The sequence below is a fragment of the Nerophis lumbriciformis genome, linkage group LG08 (genome assembly GCF_033978685.3).
Source record: "Nerophis lumbriciformis linkage group LG08, RoL_Nlum_v2.1, whole genome shotgun sequence".
Classification (NCBI taxonomy): domain Eukaryota; kingdom Metazoa; phylum Chordata; class Actinopteri; order Syngnathiformes; family Syngnathidae; genus Nerophis; species Nerophis lumbriciformis.
In genome coordinates this window covers 54785774-54813276 of record NC_084555.2, presented here as the reverse complement: position 1 = coordinate 54813276, position 27503 = coordinate 54785774, and the positions used below count along the sequence as shown (strand labels likewise).

General features: G+C 41.9%; 1 protein-coding gene across 2 annotated transcripts in view; it reads left to right on the top strand.

Moving 5' to 3' along the window:
* ptbp1a (polypyrimidine tract binding protein 1a) overlaps positions 1-25533 on the top strand; it is a 48882-nt gene extending 23349 nt beyond the window's left edge. Inside the window, exons 4-16 of one of the 2 annotated variants that reach the window (XM_061969211.1) lie at positions 8311-8371; positions 8557-8729; positions 8850-8996; positions 10150-10323; positions 10434-10544; positions 12847-13027; positions 14170-14244; positions 14367-14524; positions 15710-15743; positions 16662-16754; positions 20381-20597; positions 23328-23405; positions 23486-25533. In XM_061969211.1, coding sequence (XP_061825195.1) covers positions 8311-8371; positions 8557-8729; positions 8850-8996; positions 10150-10323; positions 10434-10544; positions 12847-13027; positions 14170-14244; positions 14367-14524; positions 15710-15743; positions 16662-16754; positions 20381-20597; positions 23328-23405; positions 23486-23618 — 1635 coding nt within the window. In that variant the 3' untranslated portion in view covers positions 23619-25533. Of the gene's footprint in view, positions 1-8310; positions 8372-8556; positions 8730-8849; positions 8997-10149; positions 10324-10433; positions 10545-12846; positions 13028-14169; positions 14263-14366; positions 14525-15709; positions 15744-16661; positions 16755-20380; positions 20598-23327; positions 23406-23485 lie in introns of both variants that reach the window. The other variant, XM_061969210.1, reaches the window with a different exon arrangement.
* Positions 25534-27503: the final 1970 nt, after the last annotated feature.

Sequence of the window (27503 nt, the reverse complement as noted above, 5' to 3'; positions counted from 1 at the left end):
TTTACAGATGTAAACACACAAAGGAAATGAAACGTAATATCCGCGCGCTTCTTCTTCTACCGGGGCGGGTGGTTGCTTACAGTAGAAGAAGAAGCGCTTCCTGTTCTATGGGGGCGGGTGCTTACCTTGGCGGTTGCTTGCGTAGAAGAAGAAGCACTTCCTCTTCTACGGGGAAAAAAGATGGCGGCTGTTTACCGTAGTTGCGAGACCGAAACTTTATGAAAATGAATCTTAATATTAATCCATATATAAAGCGCACCGGGTTATAAGCCGCACTGTCAGCTTTTGAGTAAATGTGTGGTTTGTAGGTGCGGCTAATAGTGCGGAAAATACGGTAGACTGCGTCTATAATGCCGGGCCAAAGATGTTAAGGTAACATCCAAACGTTGTCTAAAAAATAGAGGCTGCTAATGGTGGGTTTGACAAAGAACAAACTGAAAGGACATACAGTAGAAGTCCACTCTAGTCACTAAAACAACTGTAGTCGTATGTTACATGTTGAAATTGTTTTAGGGTACGAGCTGCGTCACAGAACCAATTAAAGTCGTATGCTGAGGTACCACTATGAACCAAAGCCGTAAATAAAATTGCCGTTTGTAGCTAAAGGGTAAGGTTTGCTTGATCTTTAACTAAGTACACCATTTTTGTCAAATTGATTACTAGGCAAACATGGTTTAAACATGTTTTTAAGTTGACTTGACCTGTTTCAAATCTGCATACATGATTTATGATGCTCAAATAACTGTCCCATAAATATCTATATCTAACCCTCATTTTCCAATATGCACTCATTACTGTGAACCATTCAGTCAGTGAAATATTTTGAGTTTGAGTTTATTTCGAACATGCAATCATACAACATGATACATCACAATCTCCAGTTTCTCTATTCAACATGTTCGAAAAGGAGTAGGAAGAAGCAGAGCTTATTTAATCCTACCCCTTTTCTTTTACATAACAGTTGCTAAAACTTTTGTTCACTTCCTGTTCTCAATTTATTCACAATATACTCCATAAGTAATCACAATAAAAATAAGTAAATAAATAATAATTGGTGAAGTAAGTTATATTTCATATGTTGAGATAAGTAAGATTAGTTTGTGAGTGAAAGAATGGATGAGTTAAATAAATACAGAATGTTTATCATGGTTCTTCTTCTTTATACTTTGTAAACACTTTAAGTTTGAAGAGTTTCTTGAAGTGGATCATATTAGTACATTGTTTGATTGCTTTGCTTAATCCATTCCATAATTTAATTCCACATACTGATATACTGAAGGTCTTAAGTGTTGTACGTGCATACAAATGTTTTAAATTACATTTCTCTCTAAGATTATATTTCTCCTCTTTTTTTGAGAAGAATTGTTGTATATTCTTGGGTAGCAGGTTATAGTTTGCTTTGTGTATCATTTTAGCTGTTTGCAAATTCACTATGTCGTAGAATTTCAGTATCTTTGATTCAATAAATAAAGGATTTGTGTGTTCTCTATATCCAACATGATGTATTATTCTAACTGATCTTTTTTGTAACACCGTTAATGAATGAAGTGTACTTTTGTAGTTATTTCTACACAGTAACTCAGATATGGTAACACTAGTGAGCAGTAGAGAATATGAAGTGATTTTTTGTCTAGGACATGTTTTGCTTTATTCATTATTGACGTGTTTCTTGCCACTTTATGTTGTATATTTTTTACGTGAGATTTCCAGTTCAATTTATCATCAATCATTATACCAAGAAATTTGGTTTCATTTACTCTTTCAATTTCTATTCCGTCTATTTGTATTTGTGTTTGACTTTCTCTTCTACTGTTACCAAATAGCATTATTTTAGTTTTACTGAGATTCAACGATAGTCTGTTTTTGTCAAACCATCTTTTTAATTTGTTCATTTCTTCTGTTATTATTTGTAGTATCTTCTGTGTGTTCTCTCCTGAACAAAACGCTGTTGTATCATCCGCAAATAATACTAACTTTAAATCTTTTGTAACTTTACAAATGTCATTTATATATAGATTGAATAATTTAGGTCCTAGTATTGATCCCTGAGGTACACCACAGGATATATTTAGCGTTGTAGAGGTGTGTTCGCCTAGTTTCACGTATTGTTTCCTGTTCATTAGATAACTTCTTATCCAGTTTAAGACTAACCCTCTGATGCCATATCGTTCTAGTTTTTTGATTAAAATATTGTGATTAATTGTGTCAAATGCTTTAGTTAGATCCATAAAAACTGCATGGAAAGTGCAATAACCTGCACTGCCATACTACTCCAAAAATTCACTTATCTACCGTATTTTCCGCACCATAAGGCGCCCTGGGTTATAAGCCGCGCCTTCAATGAACGGCATATTTCAAAACTTTGTCCACCTATAAGCCGCCCCGTGTTGTAAGCCGCATCTAACTGCGCTAAAGGAATGTCAAAAAAACAGTCAGATAGGTCAGTCAAACTTTAATAATATATTAAAAACCAGCGTTCTAACAACTCTGTTCACTCCCAAAATGTACGCAAATGTGCAATCACAAACGTACGTATATCAACATGGACAGAGCTGCGTGAAAAAAGCCACCCGGCCTCTTCGCGTAAACTTAAACTTACCTTAACCACTCGCTCATCTTTTCTTCATCCATCCCTTCGAGTTAGCTTTTATGATGACGCCGGCTGGAAAGGTCTCTTTTGGCAAGGTCTTCCGTGGAAGTTTCTGGCCATTAGCATGGCAAGCTAGAACCACAGTGAAGGATGACTTCTCATTCCCTGTGGTGCGAATATTCACCGTACGTGCTCCCGTTGTATCCACAGTGCGGTTCACAGGAATTTCAGTTGCTGTGAAATAGTAATCCGTGTGCGGATGGAGAGATTGCGTCTTTTCATGAACCGGATCCCTGTCGCTTAGTAGGAGCCATTTTGTGGTCTTTACAGATGTAAACACACAAAGGAAATGAAACGTACGGTAATATCCGCGCGCTTTTTCTTCTTCTACGCGGGCGGGTGGTTGCTTACAGTAGAAGAAGAAGCGCTTCCTGTTCTATGGGGGCGGGTGCTTACCTTGGCGGTTGCTTGCGTAGAAGAAGAAGCGCTTCCTGTTCTACCGGGAAAAAAGATGGCGGCTGTTTACCGAAGTTGCGAGACCGAAACTTTATGAAAATGAATCTTAATATTTATCTATATATAAAGCACACCGGGTTATAAGGCGCACTGTCAGCTTTTGAGAAAATTTGTGGTTTTTAGGTGCGCCTTATAGTGCGGAAAATACGGTAGATTGAATAATTTAGGTCCTAGTATTGATCCCTGAGGTACACCACAGGATATATTTAGCGTTGTAGAGGTGTGTTCGCCTAGTTTCACGTATTGTTTCCTGTTCATTAGATAACTTCTTATCCAGTTTAAGACTAACCCTCTGATGCCATATCGTTCTAGTTTTTTGATTAAAATATTGTGATTAATTGTGTCAAATGCTTTAGTTAGATCCATAAAAACTGCATGGAAAGTGCAATAACCTGCACTGCCATACTACTCCACAAATGCACTTATTTATCTATTTGCACTATTTTTTCTTATCTATTTCCTTATTTTTTTTCTGTTTTCTTTTGCATGTCTGTGCCAGAGAATATAGTGACAGTATAGAAAGCGTTCTATTCTATTGTATTCTATCTATACCAAAGTAAAGTTTCCCATTTTCAGCTCAACATTCAAGCCTCGGAAATGTACAAAAAAAAGGGGTGATTCATTGACTCGGCTTTTTTTTCCCAAGAAAGCAAGTAGTTGGTCTCGTGTCCATGAAGTGTGAGGTGTGGCTCGTCGGCCTTGTGGCTGTTTGGAAACAAAAGCTTGTAGTTAATCTCGGGTGCTCCTGTGTAGAGGAAAGTCCAACATGTAAGTGTTGTCAATTGTATCATTAAAAAACTGACTTGTAGTATCCATTGTTGCTTGGAAGATCACTCGGGGTAGAAATGTGAGTGATTTCAGACATTTTCAGGTCCGACAGCCATTCCTTGGCTAAAGGTCTTTGTCTGTTTAAACAAGCTCCCAGGTACACACCCTTGCAGACACAAGCCGCACCCCCTTTCCTTTCAGCCGAGCCTGTTTTTCAACATGGATTGGTGCTCCAGGTTCAAACTGTATTGTTTGTTAAAGCCACCTTTTTTTACAAGAGGTTTTAGTGTGCATTAAATCTCACTGCTGCAGCTCTCTGCTTTGCTGGAATCTTATAATTATTCGTCTGGGCAGAGCGTCTGGCATTCCGCGGTCACATTCCAGCACCCCCCTATCTCCTCCCACCCCCAGTGAGACACCCTGCCCCCTTTCCCATCCCTCTCAATGGCAGTTCATGGAAAAAAACATGCCCGTACCTGCGTGGTGCTTCTTGTTTTTTTTTACCAACTGCAGCCAAACAGTAAACCATTGTTTGCTAATCAGATTCTGATGTTTTTTGTGTATTTAAACACAAGCCAGGTGTTGTTTATGAAGCAGTAAAAAAAACAAAAAACATCTCGTGTACATTCCATTTTGAGTTGCTTTTTGCTGTGAGAGGAAGCTGCACATGTTGAGGAAGTGAGCCGATCATGCGTCATGATTACTGAAGGTGGTCATTATTCTGTCAGCGCTCTGAGCTTTAAGAACAATCAAATAAGTACATACAAATTTAGTACATGCAGTATATCTGTCTGAAATCTTACCCTCCATAATGCATTTACTCAAATTGAAAGTGCCATTTTGTTAGTTTTTATTTTATTTTTTAAACATGCCCTGTGGCTATTATTAGAATGAGGAAGAAGAAGAGGAGGAGGAGGGGAAACTAACTATGAAGCAGTAATCATCAAGTCCCATGGAGGGAGTTAACGGAGCCCAGGAAGCAGGCTTGGTCTTGCTCTCTTCCTGTCTTCTGTTCCTGTTGAGCGATTGACCGCCAGGTCCTCAATTTATCATGACCAGTTCTCAGTGTTTTGACCAACGCCTTTGTTGATATCGCCTTCAATTTACAATGTTCCAATGAGTCCCTGAGTGGTGGCCTCACAGCCTTTGGTTTGTTTGCTATTATTTACACTGTAAGGGTTGGACTGTTGTTTGTCTTGTTGTAGAGATAATGTATAATACAAGAGTTGCACGGATCCAAAACTCTCAGTCAGCTTCACAAGTTTGGGGAGGAATCAGAGGTGGGTAGAGTAGCCAGAAATTGTACTCAAGTAAGAGTACTGTTACTTTAGAGATTTATTACTCAAGTAAAAGTAAGGAGTAGTCACCCAAATATTTACTTGAGTAAAAGTAAAAAGTATGTTGTGAAAAAACTACTCAAGTACTGAGTAACTGATGAGTAACATACACACACACACACATATATATATATATATATATATATATATATATATATATATATATATATATATATATATATATATACTAAGGCTGCAGCTAACGATTATTTTTCTATCGATTAATCTATAGATTATTTTTTTCGATTAATCGGTTAATCTATAGATTATTTTTCCTTTTACCGATTATTTTTTTTATTTAAAATGAAGATGAAAAAATAAATGTAGGCCAGTTTTTTCAAAAGGCATGGCTTTTATTTACAAAAAAAAAAGTATGGCCACTCAGTCAACATTGACAACAACATGACAAAATATTCTGTAACAATGTAAACATTTAACAAAATTAAAAGTAGCTTATTTGCTTTTAATGTGCAAATATAAAAGTAAACATCCAGTGCAAATCTTAATATTCTGCAATAGTATAAGCATTTCAAAAGTAAAAGTATTGCTTATTTTGCTTTAAAATGTGCAAAAATAAAGATAAACATCCAATTCAAAAAAGTGCAAAACGGAAATATTCTGTAACAACAGTGTAAACATTTCAACAAAAGTAAAAGTATTGCTTATTTGCTAAAATGTGCAAAAATAAAGATAAACATCCAATACAAAAAAGTGCAAAACGAAATATTCTGTAACAGTGTAAACATTTCAACAAAAGTAAAACTTTTTCTTATTTTGCTTAATAACACAACAATGATAGTATGATTAAAGTGAAAGTTAATTGTTCGTTTGTACATAGTATACGTAATTGTTAATGTTGTAAAAGGTATTTGCACAACTAATTAACGTCAGCGTTAAAGAGGAGCGCGTCTTTGTAAACACTGCACAGGCACGCCAAACGCTCCTCTCAGAGCGAAACGGTGCTTTAGTTTATGAATTTACAACGCAGATACAAATGACACATTCATGTTTTTGTGTAATGATGACAACGTATACTCACGCGGACGATTGACTAGTTGATGGTGATGGCAAGAACGCTGCCGTTGTGCTGCTATGATAGGCCATTTCCGCTCGACACAGTGTGCATACAACAACATTATTAGCAGAGGTGGGTAGAGTAGCCAGAAATTGTACTCAAGTAAGAGTACTGTTACTTTAGAGATTTATTACTCAAGTAAAAGTAAGGAGTAGTCACCCAAATATTTACTTGAGTAAAAGTAAAAAGTATGTTGTGAAAAAACTACTCAAGTACTGAGTAACATACACACACATATCATATATATATATATATATATATATATATACACACACACACACATATATATATATATATATATATATATATATATATATATATATATATATATACATACATACATTGATATATACAGTATATAATTTATATTTATTTATTTTGCCGTCTTTGTTTACATGTTAAAGGTGTTTTAATAATTATACATGCATGTTTAACATATAGATTCCTTTCTTTCATGAAGACAAGAATATAAGTTGGTGTATTACCTGATTCTGATGACTTGCATTGATTGTAATCAGACAGTAGTGCTGGTAACGTCCACGTTTTCAAATGGAGGAGAAAAAAAGTTCCTCCTTTCTGTCTAATACCACATGAAAGTGGTTGTTATTTGGCATCTTATTTGTCCACCTTCCATATTCGTTTTTATACCCTTTACAAGAAATACATTGGCGGCAAACTCCGTAGCTTGCTAGCTTGTTTGCGCTGGCTTTCGGAGACTCTTATTTTGAAAGCGCAGGCGCGATGGAGCGGGACTTTTATTGTGAAGACAGGAACTGTGCAGTCAGTCTTTAGGCTTTTGACGGGATGTACGGTTGAAATTAAAAAGTATCTTTTTTCCTTCACACTTTTGATTGATTGATTGGAACTTTTATTAGTAGATTGCAGAGTACAGTACATATTCCGTACGATTGACCACTAAATGGTAACACCCCAATAAGTTTTTCAACTTGTTTAAGTCAGGTCATGTGACCGCCTGGCTCTGTTTGATTGGTCCAACGTCACCAGTGACTACATCTGATTGGTGGAACGAAGTGAAACGTCACCAGTAAGGCAGGCACTTTGAAGGTCTGTCTGACAGACCAAAACAAACAAAGCGTGCATTAACAGATCGATAAAAATTAGTAGCGAGTAGCGAGCTGAATGTAGATAAAAGTAGCGTTCCTTCTCTATAAATATACTTAAGTAAAAGTAAAAGTATGTTGCATTAAAACTACTCTTAGAAGTACAATTTATCCCAAAAGTTACTCAAGTAGATGTAACGGAGTAAATGTAGCGCGTTACTACCCACCTCTGGGAGGAATGCTCATAAACCTGCACGACAGGTTCTTTTTAAAACTCTTGCATGGCTCTTCAAATCCCAGAGAGTCCTAAGGGGTTCCATATGTTTGCGCTCTGCCGTGCAACAATGGCCCTAGTTTTATCCGGAACAGGACCTTCATTGTGCCCCCCGCCCGTTGTAGAGCTTATAGTCCACTGAGCCACTTCTTGTGACTGCTGTACTTCATTAAAGCCCAGCCATGTGGACGCCATTGTATGGCGGCGGGGGGGGGGATCTCCACTATCCTTCCAGTCCAGATGGTCCCACTGTTTATGTTATCTACCTGAGTGGGTGCTTTTGAGTGACTGATGGTGCTTCTTAAGCTAAGGCGTTACTGTTGACTTAAATGCTGTAGTTTATGTAAATATGCTCTGGACAAACTGCATTCTCCACTCTTTGGTGGTGGTTTTCAAAATTGTCATCTGTGGTATTCATCGGCATTCTCGTCTCCTGTCGCTGGTGTAGCTTCCTGTTGGAACACACAAACTGTAGTAACCTAGTATCTGATGACAAGCAGAAGCCTTCTCATTATTACCGGTTGGGGGGGTCGTGTTTCCTTCTAAAGCATGTTTTCAAGACTTGTGTTACGCCCTGCTTCACCTCACAATGCTGGCCGTAACATGAGCACTATGCTCCCCACCTGCCCTTCGCTGCATTCATTGGCTGATCCATTTAAAGTGAGCCTTTTTGTTTTCTTTCTCTGCAGAGGGGATCTGACGAACTCTTTTCTTCCTGCATGACCAACGGGCCCTATATCATGAACTCAGGTAGGGAGGTGCCATGGAAGGATGGTTCTTTTTTTCTCTCTCTCTCTCTCTTCCCCCACTGCCTCATTTGAGCGCTCGTCTTGCCTGTGTTATGTGTTGCCATGACGATCAATCCATTATTCAGGAACGGGTAAGCAATGCCTTTCACTCCCCTGATTGTATCTTCCTCTTGTTTTCCCTCGCAGCCAATGGCAACGACAGCAAAAAATTCAAGGGTGAGGTTCGCAGCCCCAGTGTTCCGTCGCGCGTGGTGCACGTACGCAAGCTGCCCAGTGACATAAACGAGGCCGAGGTCATTGGGCTGGGGTTACCCTTTGGTAAAGTCACCAATCTGCTGATGCTGAAAGGGAAAAACCAGGTATAGACCAGGAGAATCTTAATCTTTTTTTCTTTCAGTTGAATTTAATGTTACTGGCTTATATTAAAGTAGATTTTAGTGTAAGATAGGATCTTCTTTTTTTTGTGTTCTGCCTCACAGGCTTTCTTGGAGCTGAACAGTGAGGAGTGTGCTCAAACCATGGTGAGCTACTACTCATCTGTCACCCCTATCATCAGAAACCACCCCGTTTATATGCAGTACTCCACCCACAAAGAGCTCAAGACTGACAACTCCCCCAACCAAGTGGTGAGGCCTTAGAAATGCTCCTTGCTTTTCATGTTTACCGTATTTTCCGCACCATAAGCCGCCCTGGGTTATAAGCCGCGCCTTCAATGAACGGCATATTTCAAAACTTTGTCCACCTATAAGCCGCCCCGTGTTATAAGCCGCATCTAACTGCGCTAAAGGAATGTCAAAAAAACAGTCAGATAGGTCAGTCAAACTTTAATAATATATTAAAAACCAGCGTCATGTGGGCGCGCATGGAGTCGTATATCAACATGGACGGAGCTGCGTGAAAAAAGCCACCCGGCCTCTTCGCGTAAACTTACCTTAACCACTCGCTCATCTTTTCTTCATCCATCCATCCCTTCGAGTTAGCTTTTATGATGACGCCGGCTGGAAAGGTCTCTTTTGGCAAGGTCTTCCTTTTGAATATCACCATGGGTGGAAGTTTCTGGCCATTAGCATGGCAAGCTAGAACCACAGTGAAGGATGACTTCTCATTCCCTGTGGTGCGAATATTCACCGTACGTGCTCCCGTTGTATCCACAGTGCGGTTCACAGGAATATCAAAAGTCAGTGGAACCTCGTCCATGTTGATAATGTTCTCTGGCCGGATCTTTTTTTCAGCTATCTTGTTTTTACAATATGCACGGAAAGTAGCCAGCTTTTCTTGAAAGTCTTTAGGCAGTTGCTGTGAAATAGTAGTCCGTGTGCGGATGGAGAGATTGCGTCTTTTCATGAACCGGAAACCTGTCGCTTAGTAGTAGCCATTTTGTGGTCTTTACAGATGTTAACACACAAAGGAAATATCCGCGCGCTTCTTCTACGCGGGCGGGTGGTTGCTTACAGTAGAAGAAGAAGCGCTTCCTGTTCTATGGGGGCGGGTGCTTACCTTGGCGGTTGCTTGCGTAGAAGAAGAAGCACTTCCTCTTCTACGGGGAAAAAAGATGGCGGCTGTTTACCGTAGTTGCGAGACCGAAACTTTATGAAAATGAATCTTAATATTAATCCATATATAAAGCGCACCGGGTTATAAGCCGCACTGTCAGCTTTTGAGTAAATTTGTGGTTTTTAGGTGCGGCTAATAGTGCGGAAAATAGGGTAATTTAGAACTTGTTTGGGCCTGAAAGTACGCTAAGAAGTTTTTGTCTGTCGGCCTTGTCTCCCTCCCCAGCGTGCCCAGGCAGCTCTGCAGGCGGTCAACGCACTACATGGAGGCGCGATTGGAGGCGGCATGGCCATATCTTCAGATGCAGGCGGCCTCGCAGGCGCTACAGCTCAAAGCCCCGTTCTCAGAGTTATTGTAGAGAACCTCTTCTACCCAGTCACCCTGGAGGTTCTGCACCAGGTACAGTCTGTCCTACATTTCCAATCAAGTCTGCTTTCGACGGAAGGTTCAACATGACCCATAAATGCATGTCGGTCTTTAACCCGCTGTCCTACTTTGCACTGCCTCAGATATTTTCCAAGTTTGGCACGGTGCTGAAGATCATCACTTTCACAAAGAACAACCAGTTTCAGGCTCTCATCCAGTATGCTGACGCCATGACGGCCTATCACGCTAAATTGGTAAGAGTGATGTGACCGAAGCTTGGTTTATGCTTGTGTAATCACTACCAAGTCGCTTCTGACGTTGGTGTGATTATTTCTGAGTTCCGTGTCCAGGCTCAGCGCGTAGCATGCATCGAGCTACAATGACTCACTTAAGCTTTTTCAACGAACAATGGCAATTGCAGAGATACAATGTTATTACATACCTGCCAACTACTCCGGTTTTCCCGTAATTTGTACGGTTTTCATCAACCTATTCCGGGTTACGGTTGCAGTGATAAAAAATACGGTTTTTCATTAATTTAAAAAAAAAAGGGTGAAAACTACGCGAATTGCACCTTGTGCAGACAAGATTTTTCGATCGGACACGGAGGAATTAGCGATGTAAAAGACCACGTTGGGACAAAAAAACACAAGTCTAATGCCGTTGCTAGCGATACAAGTGGAAAACTTTCAACGTTTTTCGTCGCCCAAACAGATTCTTTGGATGTGATAAATGCCGAAGTTTTATTCACGGAGGCAATAATTGAGCATGGACTTCCAATCGCACTGGCTGATCACATGGGACAGTTAAATGTTTGTAATGCAACCTTTAAAAATCATTACGCGGTGATCGCGGTCCCAAAAATAAACTTTTCTTGCATGATAATGTCCAGAAAAACTCGCTTTATATTACTATAGAGTCCTTTTAACGAATGAGTTTGATGGTTTATCACAAACCTTAAATGAAAGAAGTCCTTTGTTCTCCTGCACCATGCATGCGCTTTGGCCTTGCTTCGTGTTTGGTGCGCAATCCTGTCGGCTGTATTTCACAGCACGTCTTTGACAACTTGAAGTGGCATAAAACATTTAAAACAAAGGGGTTATAGGAACAATCACTTTCAGTGTTTTATGCCACTTAAAGTTGTCAAAGACGGTATGCTGGTGCCCGACTGCCACAAGTGGAACAAACATTTGAAACAAAGGGGTTATAGGAACAATCACTTTCAGTGTTTTATGCCACTTCAAGTAAACTTATCATAAAGTTACCATATCATTTTTGCAGTATGATCAATCTGATAGAATAAATTTGGATTTTAGCCACAAAAAGGTAATGACACCAATGTTATCTATTGGAATTGTTTAGTACTGTTATACTGTTAAAAGTGTTTATACTATTTATGCTTTCAAGTCCAAGTTGAAGAAATCGTGTTAAATGTTGACAGCATAACTACCAAAATACAGAAGTATGTCCTTAATATTTTTGCAGTGCTATTTCTGTTGAAAAGTTCAAATGATTACATTAGAGATGTGATGTGCCACTTTTCAAGTGTCTGATGGCTTAAATTCATTTTCATTAATTTTTCATATTTTGAATTCTTTTGAAAGGCTTACAAAAAAACTACATTTGAATTGTAATTCCATGCTATTAATTTTAATGAAGTTAGCTTACCATGTTTACAGTATGATAATTGTGATAGAAATGTGAATTTTAGGCACAGAATATTTTATACAATTGAACAAGGCAGTAGATTATACAAGCTTGGACAGAAAGTTAATAATGACACCAATTTTTTTTTTTAATGGAATTGTTTAGTACTGTTTTACCATTTGTTTACTGTAAAAAGTGTTTATACTGTTTATACTTTCAATCAACAAATTGAAGTCTTGTGAAAGGTTGACAGGATAACTGGCATTAACTGTCAAAATAATTTCAAACTATTGAAGTTAGCTTACAGAATAAACATGTCAATCAACCCATATGATTTTTGCTGTAATATTTTTGTTTTGAAAAGTCACTGTGACTGATAGAAAAGTGATGGTTTTAGCAACATTTTAACCTGTCTGAATGCTAATAATCATTTTGCGTCGGGGGGGCGAAGCCTGAACCCCCCCACCAGGACTTTGTCCTGGACCCTGGCTACTAGGTTTTTCTGATTTCAAAAGTTGGCAGGTATGCAACTCCGTGAGCTACAATGACACACTTAAGCTTTTTTACGAACAATGGCAATTGCAGAGATACAATGTTATTAGCGCTAATCCATGTGTAACCGTCACTTATTACAAATGTTGATCAAAAATCCAGAGAGAAGGCGTTCACTACGGTGGGCTATAAACACACAGGAAATGTGCTTAAAGCCTACCAATCACAACATTGACAGATGTTCGGTCGTTGAGATCGCAATAGGGGTTAATGGGCCAAGGGCTATCCTACGTAACATACAGAAGCGCCTCAACACAGAAGCCTGAACCAGGTCTAAGGCGGATGTAGTCGAGAAAAAATGTGCAGCACAACATACTTGTTTCTAGTTTTCATGCAAAACCCTCTGCTTTTTGTCAGTCTCTGGATGGTCAGAACATCTACAACGCTTGTTGCACCCTGAGAATCAGCTATTCCAAGCTCACCAGCCTGAACGTGAAGTACAACAACGACAAAAGCCGGGACTACACACGCCCAGACCTCCCCACTGCAGATTCTCAGCCCACCCTTGACCACCAAACCATGGCAGCTGCTGCATTTGGTAAGATTGTGTACCGTATTTTCCACACCATAAGCCGCCCTGGGTTAAAAGCCGCGCCTTCAATGAACGGCATATTTCAAAACTTTGTCCACCTATAAGCCGCCCCGTGTTATAAGCCGCATCTAACTGCGCTAAAGGAATGTCAAAAAACAGTCGGATAGGTCAGTCAAACTTTAATAATATATTAAAAACCAGCGTGATGTGGGCGCGCATGGAGTCGTATATCAACATGGACGGAGCTGCGTGAAAAAAGCCACCCGGCCTCTTTGCGTAAACTTCCCTTAACCACTCGCTCATCTTTTCTTCATCCATCCATCCCTTCGAGTTAGCTTTTATGATGACGCCGGCTGGAAAGGTCTCTTTTGGCAAGGTCTTCCTTTTGAATATCACCATGGGTGGAAGTTTCTGGCCATTAGCATGGCAAGCTAGAACCACAGTGAAGGATGACTTCTCATTCCCTGTGGTGCGAATATTCACCGTACGTGCTCCCGTTGTATCCACAGTGCGGTTCACAGGAATATCAAAAGTCAGTGGAACCTCGTCCATGTTAATAATGTTCTCTGGCCGGATCTTTTTTTCAGCTATCTTGTTTTTACAATATGCACGGAAAGTAGCCAGCTTTTCTTGAAAGTCTTTAGGCAGTTGCTGTGAAATAGTAGTCCGTGTGTGGATGGAGAGATTGCGTCTTTTCATGAACCGGAAACCTGTCGCTTAGTAGGAGCCATTTTGTGGTCTTTACAGATGTAAACACACAAAGGAAATGAAACGTACGGTATTATCCGCGCGCTTCTTCTTCTTCTACGCGGGCGGGTGGTTGCTTACAGTAGAAGAAGAAGCGCTTCCTGTTCTATGGGGGCGGGTGCTTACCTTGGCGGTTGCTTGCGTAGAAGAAGAAGCACTTCCTCTTCTACGGGGAAAAAAGATGGCGGCTGTTTACCGTAGTTGCGAGACCGAAACTTTATGAAAATGAATCTGAATATTAATCCATATATAAAGCGCACCGGGTTATAAGCCGCACTGTCAGCTTTTGAGTAAATTTGTGGTTTTTAGGTGCGGCTAATAGTGCGGAAAATACGGTATGTTTTTAGTGTGTTACTCAAATCATGTAAACACTTACCGGTCCTTCCTTTTCACGACCACAGCACCAGGTTTAATATCTGCATCTCCATATGGTGGCGCTCATGCATTCCCCCCAGCCTTTGCCATCCAGCACGCAGGTCTGTGCCCTTCATTCCGTAAGGAGAATCTATTCAGATGTGTAACACAACATGGTTGGCTCTGTATAAAGTGACACTTGCAGTGATAATTTGTGTGAAAAAATCTATAATTGCTCTTTTAGGTCTTGCAATGCCCGGTATTCCCGGCGCCCTGGCATCTCTGGGTGTTGGGCACGGAGGCATGGCAGCAGCAGCGGCCGCCGCCAGTCGCCTCAGCCTGGCCGGCCTCGCTGCTGCAGGGGGGCACAGCGTTCTGTTGGTCAGCAATCTGAACCCTGAGGTCAGTAACACTGGCTAGGCTCTCTAAAAGCAGTACAGCTGTTTGCACAGGTTAGAAAGTAGTATTTAGACAGGTCCAGTGTCGCCCCCACGTGGCCGTGATGAGACTGGCTGAAGAATGCCATGACTGTTTAGGTTGTTTTTTTTATTTGTATTTGTGTGCCATCTAGTCCAAAGCACTTCTTTCAGGACCTCTGTTTGACCAAACCTGCTGCATTTTCTGACCTGCCACTTTGCTCACTGTGAATTTTTAAGTTTATTCAATACACTAACTTCTTTTTTTTTTTTTAATACACTTACCATTCCATGTCTTCATTTTTTTGTCCATAAGTATGAAATCATTCTTGAGTTGTTTGGAGAGACAATATGACTTTTTTTCTTATTCTAATTTGTAGCAATGTTATCAGTCACTGGTGTTTACTCTTTGTCATTACTTTACGGGGGTTGGGACATGAATAATTGAAGGGTAACTTGATTGCATAGTTCAAAACATGTAATTTTAACCTTTTAACGTAGTTTGTAACTCCAAAGTCCATATTGTCTCTGCCTTTTTCTGTATTTCATTGTTAATCTTTTTTTCTCTTCTGTTTCTTCTAGTGTTCCCATAGTGACAGTGCATTTTAATTTAGCCAGTTCTACTGTCTGAAGCACTACATTTCTTTGTGTATACTGACCTTGTTTTTTTTTTTACTTCCTTTTTCTCTCTCTCTCCCTCCTTCCCCCCTCCTCCTTTTTTGTTTTTGTTTTAAACCCCCACCCCGCCCCACCTGTACTCTTGCCAACTGACCGCACGCCCCACGACCAATTGTTCCCTCTGTCCTCCCCTGTTTTTTCTGCTACAACCACCCGCCCTTTGTCTCCCATGGCCATTGTCCCCCAATTTGGAAACCACCCACAAAAATGACTAATTGACACCTCCCTATTTTTTTATTTTTTTTGCCCCAACGTCCACAATCACTGCTCACCACCACAACCACATCAACTCCCTCCTCCTTGTCCTCCATTATTCTCTCCGTGCCTCATGCCTCTCCTTCCACCATGGTACTGTGGCCTTCCTGTGGACCTCGCTGCCTGTGGCCTGCGGACATGTCCCGACTCCACTCCACTGTCCTCCACTCCGCCTATTTTCCCCTGTTACCTCTACCTCCCCCTTTTGGCCCGCTGCTCCCCCCTGCTGTCTCTAAAGAGCGTTACGCCACACTGCCTCTTTATTCTTTTCGGTACGTTATCATCCTTTCATCTCCTTTTTTTATTACTACTGTTACCTGGCAAGGTGGGCATGTCTTGTCTCATGTTGTTGGCTTTGTTTATTTAGATGGCTTAGCATCAGGCTAGGTGGGCATAAAAGGGGTTGCTAGCTTTATTTTGGAGATTTGTGTGTGTGTGTTTGCGTGTATGCTCGTGAGATCTGTTTTGGTTGATGGAGGCTAAGAGCGCCGCACAGAGCAGCAGCATTTTACTTAATTTTTCAGTATTTGAGAAATATGTTCTCGTTTATCTTCAAAAGAGCAGCTCTCCATGGTGGTAAAACTCCCACTTAAGAAGTGTGGCACCACGTACTGTCAGTCAAGTTGATGATTTTCGTTAAATGGTTTCCGCATTGTTTTGATTTGTAAAAAAAAAAATGGGCGATGTGTAGAATTTCCCAAGGTGGCAATGAAACAACACAGACAAAATCAAATGCTGCAGCTTTCTATTTTTGTGCAGTGACTTACCCCCTTCTTTTTGTGTTGGTTTATGCATGTGGAGTTGATTCCTGCATGATTTTACCCAATTATACACAAATCAACTTTATGCTAGCAAACAATTAAACTACCGCTTTTTTCATTATCCTTTTTCCCTTTTGATCTGAACTTTTCAAAGCATAACTATTTGTATTTTTGCAACTATCCTTTCTTAACAAAAAAAAAGATGACTTACTACTCGCATACTCTTTGGAGTTAGTCTTTGAGATTCAACACCAGCACCAATTTAGAATCGCCTCAATCAAGCTCGGGTTTATTCGCTAGCGGATTTGATAGAAAGGCCCTGAGATCTGAATAGTTTTCTGCTGTGATTGGTTGTGTGAGAGACTTATTAGTTAAAAAAAATTAAACCCTGCACTCCTCCGCATCTGACACCATGCTCTTTTCCTCCAGGTGTGTATGGCGACGTGATGAGAGTCAAGATCCTGTTCAATAAAAAGGAAAATGCGCTGATCCAGATGTCTGATGGCACCCAGGCTCAGCTAGGTAGCTAACACTTTTTCGTCTCAGAACTATTTCAGCGGGACTGTCTAAACCGCAGAACAAGGCGGTTTTACTATGCCCCCAGAAACCCCCCTTAGAAAAATGGATTTATAGTCGAAGGCATCATTTCTGGATTGGCAGACCGGGGGTGGTGGTTCCTCTCTTTAAGAAGGGGAACCGGAGGGTGTGTTCTAACTATCGTGGGATCACACTACTCAGCCTTCCTGGTAAGGTCTATTCAGGTGTACTGGAGAGGAGGCTACGCCGGATAGTCGAACCTCGGATTTCAGGAGGAACAGTGTGGTTTTCGTCCTGGTCGTGGAACTGTGGACCAGCTCTATACTCTGGGCAGGGTCCTTGAGGGTGCATGGGAGTTTGCCCAACCAGTCTACATGTGCTTTGTGGACTTGGAGAAGGCATTCGACCGTGTACCCCGGGAAGTCCTGTGGGGAGTGCTCGGAGAGTATGGGGTATCGGACTGTCTGATTGTGGCAGTCCGCTCCCTGTATGATCAGTGTCAGAGCTTGGTCCACATTGCCGGCAGTAAGTCGGACACGTTTCCAGTGAGGGTTGGACTCCGCCAAGGCTGCCCTTTGTCACCGATTCTGTTCATAACTTTTATGGACAGAATTTCTAGGCGCAGTCAAGGCGTTGAGGGGATCTGGTTTGGTGGCTGCAGGATTAGGTCTCTGCTTTTTGCAGATGATGTGGTCCTGATGGCTTCATCTGGCCAGGATCTTCAGCTCTCACTGGATCGGTTCGCAGCCGAGTGTGAAGCGACTGGGATGAGAATCAGCACCTCCAAGTCCGAGTCCATGGTTCTCGCCCGGAAAAGGGTGGAGTGCCATCTCCGGGTTGGGGAGGAGATTTTGCCCCAAGTGGAGGAGTTCAAGTACCTCGTAGTCTTGTTCACGAGTGGGGGAAGAGTGGATCGTGAGATCGACAGGCGGATCGGTGCGGCGTCTTCAGTAATGCGGACGCTGTATCGATCCGTTGTGGTGAAGAAGGAGCTGAGCCGGAAGGCAAAGCTCTCAATTTACCGGTCGATCTACGTTCCCATCCTCACCTATGGTCATGAGCTTTGGGTTATGACCGAAAGGACAAGATCACGGGTGCAAGCGGCCGAAATGAGTTTCCTCCGCCGGGTGGCGGGGCTCTCCCTTAGAGATAGGGTGAGAAGCTCTGCCATCCGGGGGGAGCTCAAAGTAAAGCCGCTGCTCCTCCACACGGAGAGGAGCCAGATGAGGTGGTTCGGGCATCTGGTCAGGATGCCACCCGAACGCCTCCCTAGGGAGGTGTTTAGGGCACATCCGACCGGTAGGAGGCCGCGGGGAAGACCCAGGACACGTTGGGAAGACTATGTCTCCCGGCTGGCCTGGGAACGCCTCGGGGTCCCCCGGGAGGAGCTGGACGAAGTGGCTGGGGAGAGGAAAGTCTGGGCTTCCCTGCTTAGGCTGCTGCCCCCGCGACCCGACCTCGGATAAGCGGAAGAAGATGGATGGATGGCATCATTTCATGCGAAAAAGCTGGAAGAGTTAAATAACTAATAATGAATATAAAAAGATTTGTATATATTTTCCTAGCCTTTTTATTAGCATATTTTATCCCGTCTTTCTGAGGTTGGGCGTTCACTCCTTGCATAGCCGCAGATTCCTGTTCAAATTAGAGATCGACCGATTATCGGCCGGGTCGATTACTGCCGCTATTTGGCATTGTGACGTATATCATATTGGCCCTATTTTATTTATTTATTTATTTTTAATACAACTACATCAGCAGATAAAATGGATACACATGATATGAGTGTTAAGCATTTAAAAAGTTTGTAGATAGCATACCTGCCAACTACTCCGGTTTTCTCGTAATTAGTACGGTTTTCATCAACCTATTCCGGGTTACGGTTGCAGTGATAAAAAATACGGTTTTTCATTAATTAAAAACATTTTTTTTTTTTTTTAAGTTTTATTCACGAAATCGCGTAACAACTGCTTCCCATAAATTCCTATCGAGCCATTCCGAATGCCATGCGCGAGGCTATTTATAGCACCGCTGCCAAGCACGAGGCACCTGTTGCCATTGTTTCCAAACGAGCGAACGATCATGGAATCAGCCGGAGAAAAATCGCAAACGAGTCTTAAACCGAAAAGAAAACTGCAGTCATTCCGTGAAGAATATTCAAAAGCCTATCCGGGAATAATTATCCGTTCCAAAAAGGGTAAAAACTACGCGAATTGCACCTTGTGCAGACAAGATTTTTCGATCGGACACGGAGGAATTAGCGATGTAAAAGACCACGTTGGGACAAAAAAACACAAGTCTAATGACGTTGCTAGCGATACAAGTGGAAAACTTTCAACGTTTTTCGTCGCCCAAACAGATTCTTTGGATGTGATAAATGCCGAAGTTTTATTTACGGAGGCAATAATTGAGCAAACAAAAAGGTAATGACACCAATGTTATCTATTGGAATTGTTTAGTACTGTTATACTGTTAAAAGTGTTTATACTATTTATGCTTTTAAGTCCAAGTTGAAGAAATCTTGTTAAATGTTGACAGCATAACTACCAAAATACAGAAGTATGTCCTTAATATTTTTGCAGTGCTATTTCTGTTGAAAAGTCAAAATGATTACACTTTTCAAGTGTCTGATGGCTTCAATTAATTTTCATTAATTTTTCATATTTTGAATTCTTTTGAAAGGCTTACAAAAAAAACTACATTTGAATTGTAATTCCATGCTATTGACAGGACTATTAATTTTAATGAAGTTAGCTTACCATGTTTACAGTATGATAATTGTGATAGAAATGTGAATTTTAGGCACAGAATATTTTATACAATTGAACAAGGCAGTAGATTATACAAGCTTGGACAGAAAGTTAATAATGACACCAATTTTTTTTTTTATGGAATTGTTTAGTACTGTTTTACCATTTGTTTACTGTAAAAAGTGTTTATACTGTTTATACTTTCAATTAACAAATTGAAGTCTTGTGAAAGGTTGACAGGATAACTGGCATTAACTGTCAAAATAATTTCAAACTATTGAAGTTAGCTTACAGAATAAACATGTCAATCAACCCATATGATTTTTGCTGTAATATTTTTGTTCTGAAAAGTCACTGTGACTGATAGAAAAGTGATGGTTTTAGCAACATTTTAACCTGTCGGAATGCTAATAATCATTTTGCGTCGGGGGGCGAAGTGAACCCCCCACCAGGACTTTTGTCCTGGACCTATGGGGGCCTGCCGTCCTTGGACCCTGGCTACTAGGTTTTTCTGATTTCAAAAGTTGGCAGGTATGTATACATACTACAACGTACATTTCGACATATCTAGCAACAGAGGGAAGGGAGTGCGGGGTAATGATGGTGGGCCGCAGCTCTCGGCGCTGACCATCCTTTCATCGCCTCTATGGGATTTGCGTACTAGGCATTTTATAGCGTTTGGGGTTTAAAAAAATTAACACTTTGTTCATTGTGTGTTCGCTGTGGGTCTTGGACTGAAACACAACTGGATTGTTGATTATAAAACTGCAATCCAGCAACTTTCCCACTAGGTAACGCCGTCTCGCTCGCAACGTGTAAAGCTCCAAACACTCAACCAACATGCTCGTGTCGTTTCCTTAGCCATAAACTACCTCAACGGCCAGCGGCTTCACGGCAGGGCCATCCGTGTGACGGTGTCCAAACACACCACGGTCCAGCTGCCGCGAGAGGGCCAAGAGGACCAGGGCCTGACCAAGGACTTCAGCAACTCCTCACTGCATCGCTTCAAGAAGCCCGGCTCCAAGAATTACTCCAATATCTTCCCGCCCTCCGCGACGCTCCACCTCTCCAACATACCGTGAGTTTTCTTGTTTTTATTCCACAAATGTGGATGTTTCATTTATTGCGTAGATGACGACAAATACCACATAACTCGTCATGAGCTACGTCCGGATGCTCTCTGTGGACTATAGCTCTGCCTTCAATACAATAATCCCGGACAGACTCTGCAATAAACTGGACACTCTTGGCCTCCCCCCTCTCACAAACGCCTGGATAAGGGACTTCCTAACGGACCGACCCCAGAATGTGAGACTTGGCCCGCACCTCTCATCCTCCCGCACGCTGAGCATCGGCTCCCCACAGGGCTGTGTGCTGAGCCCCCTCCTCTACTGCCTTTACACCCATGACTGCAGTCCGGCCCACAGTGACAACCTTACCGTCAAGTTCGCCGACGATACCACAGTGGTCGGGCTCATCTACAGGGGTGACGAGGCTGCCTACAGAGAGGAGGTCCTGAAGCTGACGGCCTGGTCTTCGGAGAACAACCTCGCTCTCAACACCAGCAAGACCAGAGAGATCATCGTCGACTTCAGGAGGAGCAGCACCGACCCTGCCCCCCTCTACATCAACGGCGAGCGTGTAGAGAGGGTCCACACCTTCAGGTACCTTGGAGTCCACATCTCTAATGACTTCTCCTGGACAGTCAACACCACATCAATCATCAAGAAGGCTTAGCAGCGGCTACACTTCCTTAGAGTCCTCGGGAAGTACAACCTGAAGCCTGACCTGCTGCTGACCTTCTACCGCTCGTCCATCGAGAGCCTGCTGACCTACCGTATTTTCCGCACTATAAGGCGCACCGGATTATTAGGCGCACCTTCAATGAATGGCATATTTCATAACTTTGTCCACCAATAAGCCGCCCCGGACTATAAGCCGCGCCTACGCTGCGCTAAAGGGAATGTCAAAAAAACAGTCAGATAGGTCAGTCAAACTTTAATAATATATTAAAAACCAGCGTTCTAACAACTCTGTCCCAAAATGTACGCAAATGTGCAATCACAAACATAGTAAAATTCAAAATAGTGCAGAGCAATAGCAACATAATGTTGCTCGAACGTTAATGTCACAACACACAAAATAAACATAACGCTCACTTTCTGAAGTTATTCTTCATTCATAAATCCCTCGAATTTTTCTCCTTCGGTGTCCGAATTGAAAAGTTGGGCGAATGTCGTCCGGCGCTGCCTCTGTCTTAGTGAAGGTGTGTTCGCCTTCGGTCATCCATTGTTCCCACGCAGTTAGCAGTCTAGCTTCGAATGCCCTGTTGACACCAATATCTAGCGGCTGGAGGTCTTTTGTCAATCCACCCGGAATGACGGCGAGTATTGAATTAAGCGCGTAAGCGTGTCTCTCAATGTGAAGTTATGAGCTAGCAAATATAACAACTACACTACCCAGCATGCAACGATAGTGACGAGCATGCGCGGTAGCCCTGAGAAGCGTTGTTGTATGCTGGCAGTTAGAATGTGGTTATGAGCACGCTGTGAGTAAACGTTGAGAACTCAGTTAACACGCCTCGTCTGCATTATTTATAATTAGACAGACAACACACTTAATAGGAGCCATTTTGGGGTCTTTACATAAACACACAAATGGAAATGAAACGTCACATATCCCAGCATGCACCGCGCGCTTCTTCGTCATCCACTGTTCCTACGCAGTTAGCAGTCTAGCTTCGAATGCCCTGTTGACACCAATATCTAGCGGCTGGAGGTCTTTTGTCAATCCACCCGGAATGACGGCGAGTATTGAATTAAGCGCGTAAGCGTGTCTCTCAATGTGCTGTTATGAGCAAGCAAATATAACAACTACACTACCCAGCATGCAACGATAGTGACGAGCATGCGCGGTAGCCCTGAGAAGCGTTGTTGTATGCTGGCAGTTAGAATGTGGTTATGAGCACGCTGTGAGTAAACGTTGAGAACTCAGTTAACACGCCTCGTCTGCATTATTTATAATTAGACAGACAACACACTTAATAGGAGCCATTTTGGGGTCTTTACATAAACACACAAATGGAAATGAAACGTCACATATCCCAGCATGCACCGCGTGCTTCTTCTTCTTCCGGGGCGGGTGGTTGCTTACAGTAGAAGAAGAAGCGCTTCCTGTTCTATGGGGACGGGTGCTTACCTTGGCGGTTGCTTGCGTAGAAGAAGAAGCGCTTCCTGTTCTACCGGGAAAAAAGATGGCGGCTGTTTACCGAAGTTGCGAGATCGAAACTTTATGAAAATGAATCGTAATATTAATCCATATATAAAGCGCACCGGGTTAAAAGCCGCACTGTCAGCTTTTGAGTAAATTTGTGGTTTTTAGGTGCGGCTAATGGTGCGGAAAATACGGTACTGTATTACGGTATGGTACGGCAGCTGCACTGCAGCAGACAGGGAGAGGCTGCAAAGAGTGGTCAAGACGGCTCAGAAGATCATCGGCCGCCCTCTCCCCTCTCTGACGGACATCTACACCTCCCGCTGCCTCAACAGAGCCAGTGCCATCATCAAGGACAGCACCCACCCTGGCTCTGCCCTCTGGGAAGCGCTACAGGTGCATTAAAACCAAAACAAACAGGCTAAAGAACAGCTTCTTCCCCAGGGCCATAACCATCCTGAACGGACTGCCCCATTGTCCCTCATAACTGCCTTCTCTTCGGTGCAATAACCCATTCCACCAACCACCCTGTTTTTTTTTTGTTTGTTTTCTGATTCTGATTCTGATTCTGATTCTGATTCTGATTCTGATGTAGGCCATCTGTGGTGGAGGAAGACCTCGAGAGGCTTTTTACCAGCTCAGGAGCCACAGTCAAAGCCTTCAAGTTCTTTCAGTAAGTTTTCTTTCCTAGGATTTATTTTTATCTTCCAAGGTTAAGTATCAAGCATCAGCCCTTTTCTCCCCCTCACACAGAAACGATCGCAAGATGGCCTTGATCCAGATGGCCTCCGTCGAGGAGGCCATCGAGTGCCTGATCGAGTTCCACAACCACGATCTGGGGGAGAATCACCACCTTCGCGTGTCCTTCTCCAAGTCCACCATCTGAGTGCCTTTTTTGTCTCCCTCTCGAGGTTTACTGTTTGATTGCGACCATTCTCCCGCTCTCATTCGGTGAAAATTAGACGCTAATGACTTGTTTCCTTGCAGAAAGTTGCTCCTACTTCTACAATGTTTATTTCTCCAGTACGCTCAGTTTTTTTTTAATCACTATTTTATATGGTATAACAAAAACAATCCCAATTTCTTTAGGTGTCAGTCGGGTAGAAGGGTGTTTGGGTGTTAAGGTAACGGACAAACTATATTTTGTATACCAGTCAGAAAACCTGCTAAGTGATTTAGGGACACGCTTCTTTACAAGAAAATGTTTTTAACGCTTTTATGTTTAGAATATATGTCCAACAAACCTGCACAGGCGCTGATGTAAGCACAACCATGAATGAGGAGTTAAACCAGCTCTTTGGTACCCAAACGAGCTGGTGTGAAGGCGGAGCAGCAGTCTGCAATAAAACAAGACACATTTGCGCTAATGAGCTGTCACTTAGAAGACCAAAATGGCCTGAAGACACCATCTATACATACCAGACACACTTCTGCATTCCGTGTGCCTTCGGAGGCTAATTATTATTTTTAATTATTTTATTTTTTCTACCCGGACCACGAAAAAATTTCCCCTTTTACTTTCAAAACAGATATTTCATGTAAGTGCTCACCGATTTGCTTCAAGGGATATGTACCACTATATTGTAGTACTCTTGAGTTGGAGAAGCATAACTATTATCTACTACAGTCTCGTGCCTTACGCCTCCTTTCCCAGCCACAAGCCTTAAGCAATCTGGCTTCTGTCAAAAAATCTTTCTCCCCACCCTTAGTGAAAGTGGTAAAAGATCTAGTCTAAATACGAATAACGTGTATGCAGAAAGTTCTGAATGTAAGTCATGATAGAGGCCTAATATGCTTGCTAGGCAATTGTAGCTCTTAGGCGTAAGAGCCACTCACATTCACAGCGCCCTTTGACCTACTTGTCGGTCTCATTTAACCATCTTTATATTCATTTATATGTGGACACATATATTCATTTATCTTTTTTTATGTTTGCATTTATCTCTTCTGAACGTATCGGTTAGTAGTGGCCTGTTTGGTTAAACCACAGTGCCTTGACCCACCCAGTTTGTTTACCTATTTCGTCAGGTGTTGTCCCCCACACACACACACCTAAGATTTAGTTTTACCACCAAGCTCAGGTAAATCCTACCTGTGAGAGGGCAGCTGGGAGGCATTTGTCAGTTCGAATCATTTATTTGTTTAGTTTAATTTCTCGTGCACTTTGTCCCCTTCCTTTTGCGAACCCCTCAAGTGTCACGCGAGTCTTAAAAAAAAAACGTCACATTCCTCTCAGTGCCTCCCGCACGCTTCTCCACAGCCTCGGACCACTGTATAGTCCCGGAGCAGGCGGGTGTCCGCTCCCTATTTTTCTAAAAAGACAATTATTATGCATGGTTTAAGAAAAAGCTTCATGTAGCTACAGACGGTTATTGATGTTGTTGTTGTTGTTGTTGAGGACCAAAGGACCTTCTGCGGTTTTGTAGTGTTGGGATTTCTTAAGTTTGTTTCCTCCCCCGCTTACACACATTCCACAACCTGAACGCGTCGTCCTCGATTGCCTCAAAGACACGTACACTGTGTTGCCAGGAAAAAAAAACCCGACGCTAGATCCGGAGCCCGCTCACCATTCCCCACACAGTGAAGTCGCTTACATTGTTTAGTTTGTTTAGAGCTTTTAGGTTTCTCCTTTTTATACGGGGCTTGTTGTACAACGCGGGGGCTGCTGGTTGTATATATTCATGTTTTTGTACCACACAATCATTTGGATTATAAAGACTTTACGTTCAAACATGTATATTTTGATAAAACAATACAATATTAAAAAAAGATAAAAAGCTCCACCGGAGCTATGAAAACAAGTCTTTATTTTTTTTCTTTTTTTTTTCTCCTGACACACCGACATTGAGAGTGGTATGAACACAGAAGTGTCTCCGTATGTCGCCCGTACCCCTGCCATCCTGTTCTTGTCTCTGCATCTTCTGCTGCCTTCAATAAATCTTTAGTTTGTTCCTTCTTTTATCTGGCCTTATTTGGTTCCTCTGTCTCTCCTTTTTCCTGTGGACCTGACACTGGTTAACATCTTGTAACATTTCCCATCCCGTTTACTACCTTTTTTATTTTTGTTAAATCTTGCTACATTTCTGGCTCTACTCATCTTTTAAACAGGGACTGCAGGTTTCCCGCGCGTCATGACAAAGTCACTTTATGGATTTTGCAAAAATTAAGGCCTTAAGTCAGAGGTGTCCAAACTTTTTTACCGAGGGCCATTAAAACTACAATATTTAGATATTTTTTAAACCCGTAAGAGTGTTATGGTTTGGTAAACGTTGAAGTTCCTGTGGACCTGAAAAGGTCTCAATTATAAAAATCTTACGTTCATTTTTTTTTTTTTACTTTTCTTAAATCTCCAGATCAACTTCAGATGTTTGTTTGTTTAAACTTACATTTTTTTTTGTTGTATGCCCTCAAACATTTTTATGGCAAAAACACCAAATTATAAGTGGAAAATCTGATTTTGAATAGGTCAATAATTCATAGCATTTCAAACAAAAATTAAAGCTGCAAGCAGCATTGGTCGGGCCCGCGTATTTGGCAGGTGCTAGTCCTAAGTGTCCCAATACTTTTGTCAAGTTTTAGTCCCAAGTGTCCCAATACTTTTGTCAAGTTTTAGTCCCAAGTGTCCCAATACTTTTGTCAAGTTTTAGTCCCAAGTGTCCCAATACTTTTGTCAAGCTTTAGTCCCAAGTATCCCAATACTTTTGTCCAGTTTTCGGCCTAAATGTCCCAATACTTTTGTCCAGTGGTAGTCATAAGTGTCCCAATACTTTTGTCTACTTTTAGTCTGAAGTGTCCCAAGACTTTTGTCCAGTGTACCTACCTTGTCTGCATTGTGTGGGCACGTTGGTGCTTCCTGCTTTTAAGCAGCCATCTTAAAAAAACAGCAGCGCAGCGGGTCTTTGAAGGGTCATAAAATCAAAACCGGAGCAGTTAGAAAAAAAGCGCTTCTGTCATTGTAATCACAAGGTTTCAATCTCTCTCCTGTGTTAGTAGGCGAAACGACAAACGCGCTCAGAGGAGATAGTTTTTGAAGGAAGGTGACCGGTTTTTACAAAAAAATTGTTTTGAAGGGGGAATAGCAAACTTCCTGTTGATTTTTGCTGAGGGTTGTCAATTTATGAAATGTAGGTGTAAGTGAGACCTACATAGAGGTTTTGTTTCATGTCTCTCCGACCTTCCCAGTGGGAGTTACAGGCAGTTTTGTCATTTTTTTCTTCCGAGGAGCAGTTTTTTCTCCGTTTTATAAAAAAATTGCAGTAGAGCGCAATTTTGAGATTTGGGGTTAGGTTGTTTTTTTTTAGATCGCAATGTTTGCCAGTCCTGACGTGTGCGTTCAGTTTGGTGAGTTTTGAAGCATGTTAAGGGGGTCAAAATACAGCTCAGAGGCAAAAGTTACTGATTTTAGTACTTTTTTGTCTTGAAGGGGGAATTGCCAACTTCCTGTTGATTTTTGCCCGAGAACATACTATTATGAAATCTAGGTCTAAGTCACACCTACATAAAGGTTTTTGTTTTATGTCTCTCCGACCTTCCTAGTGGGAGTTACAGGCAGTCTGTTTTTTTTTTCCCTAGGGGGCGCTAGAGCGCAATTTTGATTTTTGCGGTTCGTTTTTTTCATTAAAAGACAATTTTCGCAGGTCCTGATGTGTGGGTCAAATATGGTGAGTTTTGAAGCATGTTAAGTGGGTCAAATTAGTGCTCAAAGAGGTGGCGGAAGAATAATAAAGAATTAAAGCTGCAAACAGCATTGGTTGGGCCCGCGTATTTGGCA